General features: G+C 48.7%; 1 protein-coding gene across 2 annotated transcripts in view; it reads left to right on the plus strand.

Annotated features, from left to right (window-relative positions):
* Man2b1 (mannosidase alpha class 2B member 1) overlaps positions 1–1,722 on the plus strand; it is an 18,165-nt gene that overhangs the window by 10,782 nt on the left and 5,661 nt on the right. For both annotated transcript variants that reach the window (XM_026789195.1, XM_005367004.2), the window contains exon 14: positions 275–460. In XM_026789195.1, the coding sequence (XP_026644996.1) occupies positions 275–460 (186 nt within the window). The remainder of the gene's footprint in view (positions 1–274; positions 461–1,722) is intronic.

The raw sequence follows: 1,722 nt of genomic DNA on the forward strand, positions 1-1,722 counted from the left end.
CCTTCCCCTTCCTTCCCTTCTGTCTTTCCTCCTTCCCCTTCCTTCCCTTCTGTCTTTCCTCCTTCCCCTTCCTTCTCTTCTGTCTTTCCTCCTTCCCCTTCTCCCTCTCCTTCCTATTTCTTCCTTGAACTAGGTATAGATGTGCTAGGCAAATGTCTTCTTCCTCACCCTGTCACACCTAGGTTTCTCCTTCCCCGTTCCTTACCCTCTGAGGTTGATGCTTGCACCCATGCCTGTCTTCTTGACTCTTGACCAGCATCCTCTTCCACTCAAGGTGGTGATGCTCCCCAGCTCCTTTGGTATGAAGGACCAGTGGGAGTTGCTGTTCTCAGCCTCAGTGCCTGCCCTGGGTTTCAGCATCTACACTGTGGACAAGGTGTCTGTCCAGAACAGCCTTCAGGCCACCTCCAGGAAACACAGGTCCCATGACAGGTCCCAAGTCTTGGCCATTGAAAATGAGGTGAGAAGAGTCTCCTTGAATCCCCTTCCTTGCCTATGTAACATCCCCACTCCCCGCAAGACAGGGTTTCTGTATAGCTTTGGAGTCTGTCCTGGAACTTGCTCTGTAGACCCGGCTGGCCTCAAACTCACAGAGATCCGCCTGCCTCTGCCTCATGAGTGCTGAGATTAAAGGCGTGCGCCACCACTGTGGCCAGCCTCGGTGACAATTTCAAGTATTATCACCAGTTTGGATTCTGGATCAGGGGTTTCTGGTTCTTGGTTCTCACTCATCTCACTATGTGTTCTTCAGTGAGGAGGGTGACCTTGGAGCCTCAGTTTCCTTTCTGGAGCATTGTATAAATCTAGTGTGACCATGACGTTGATAGAGCTATGTCAGGGACCATGGCAAGAAGCTATTGAGGGGTCAAGGAAGGCTTCTTTGATAAGGAGACAGTTGAAGGCTCGAATTGGACTTCAGTGATAGATACTTGCTTAGTTTCTGTGAAGCCCTGGGCTCCACCCCCAGTACTTCAGAAACAGATAAAGGAGGAGTTAGTGTCTTAGTTAGGGTTTTCACTGTTTTGATGAAACACGTGACCAGAACAAGTTGGGAGGAACAGGTTCAGGGTTCATTTTGCTTACACTTCCAGGAAACAGTTCATCAGGACAGGAACTCAAGCATGGCAGGAACTTGGAGGCAGGAGCTGATGCAGAGGCCAGGGAAGAGAGCTGCTTACTGGCTTGCTCTTCATGGCTTGCTCAGTCTGCTTTCTTATAGCATCCAGGACCACCAGCCTCAGGGGTATCTCTACCTACAATGGGCTGGGTCTTGTCCCATCAACCACTAATTTAGAAAATGTTCTACAAGCTTGCCTATAGCCTTTATATCATATAGAGGCATTTCATCAGTTGAGGTTCCCTCCTCTTTGATGACTCTAACTCTGTCAAGTTGACATAAAATGACCCAGCACAGCTGGAGAAATGGCTCAGCAGGGTAAGAGCTTACACTGCTCTTGCAAAGAAACCAAGTTTGGTTCCCAGTGCCCAAGTCTAGCAGCTCATAATCAACTGCCTGTAACTCCAGGTCTAGGGGGACACTGCCTCTGGCCTTGCAGACACATACCTACCCACCCATGTACATAATTAAAAATAATAAAAAAATAATCTTAAAAGAAATCCTGACCAGGTATAGTGTTGTGTGCCTTTAATCCCAGCACTTGAGAGGCAGAGGCAGGTGGATCTCTGTGAGTTCAAGGTCAGCCTGGTCTTCAGAGTGAGTTC

The sequence above is a fragment of the Microtus ochrogaster genome, unplaced genomic scaffold, assembly GCF_000317375.1.
Source record: "Microtus ochrogaster isolate Prairie Vole_2 unplaced genomic scaffold, MicOch1.0 UNK15, whole genome shotgun sequence".
NCBI lineage: Eukaryota > Metazoa > Chordata > Mammalia > Rodentia > Cricetidae > Microtus > Microtus ochrogaster.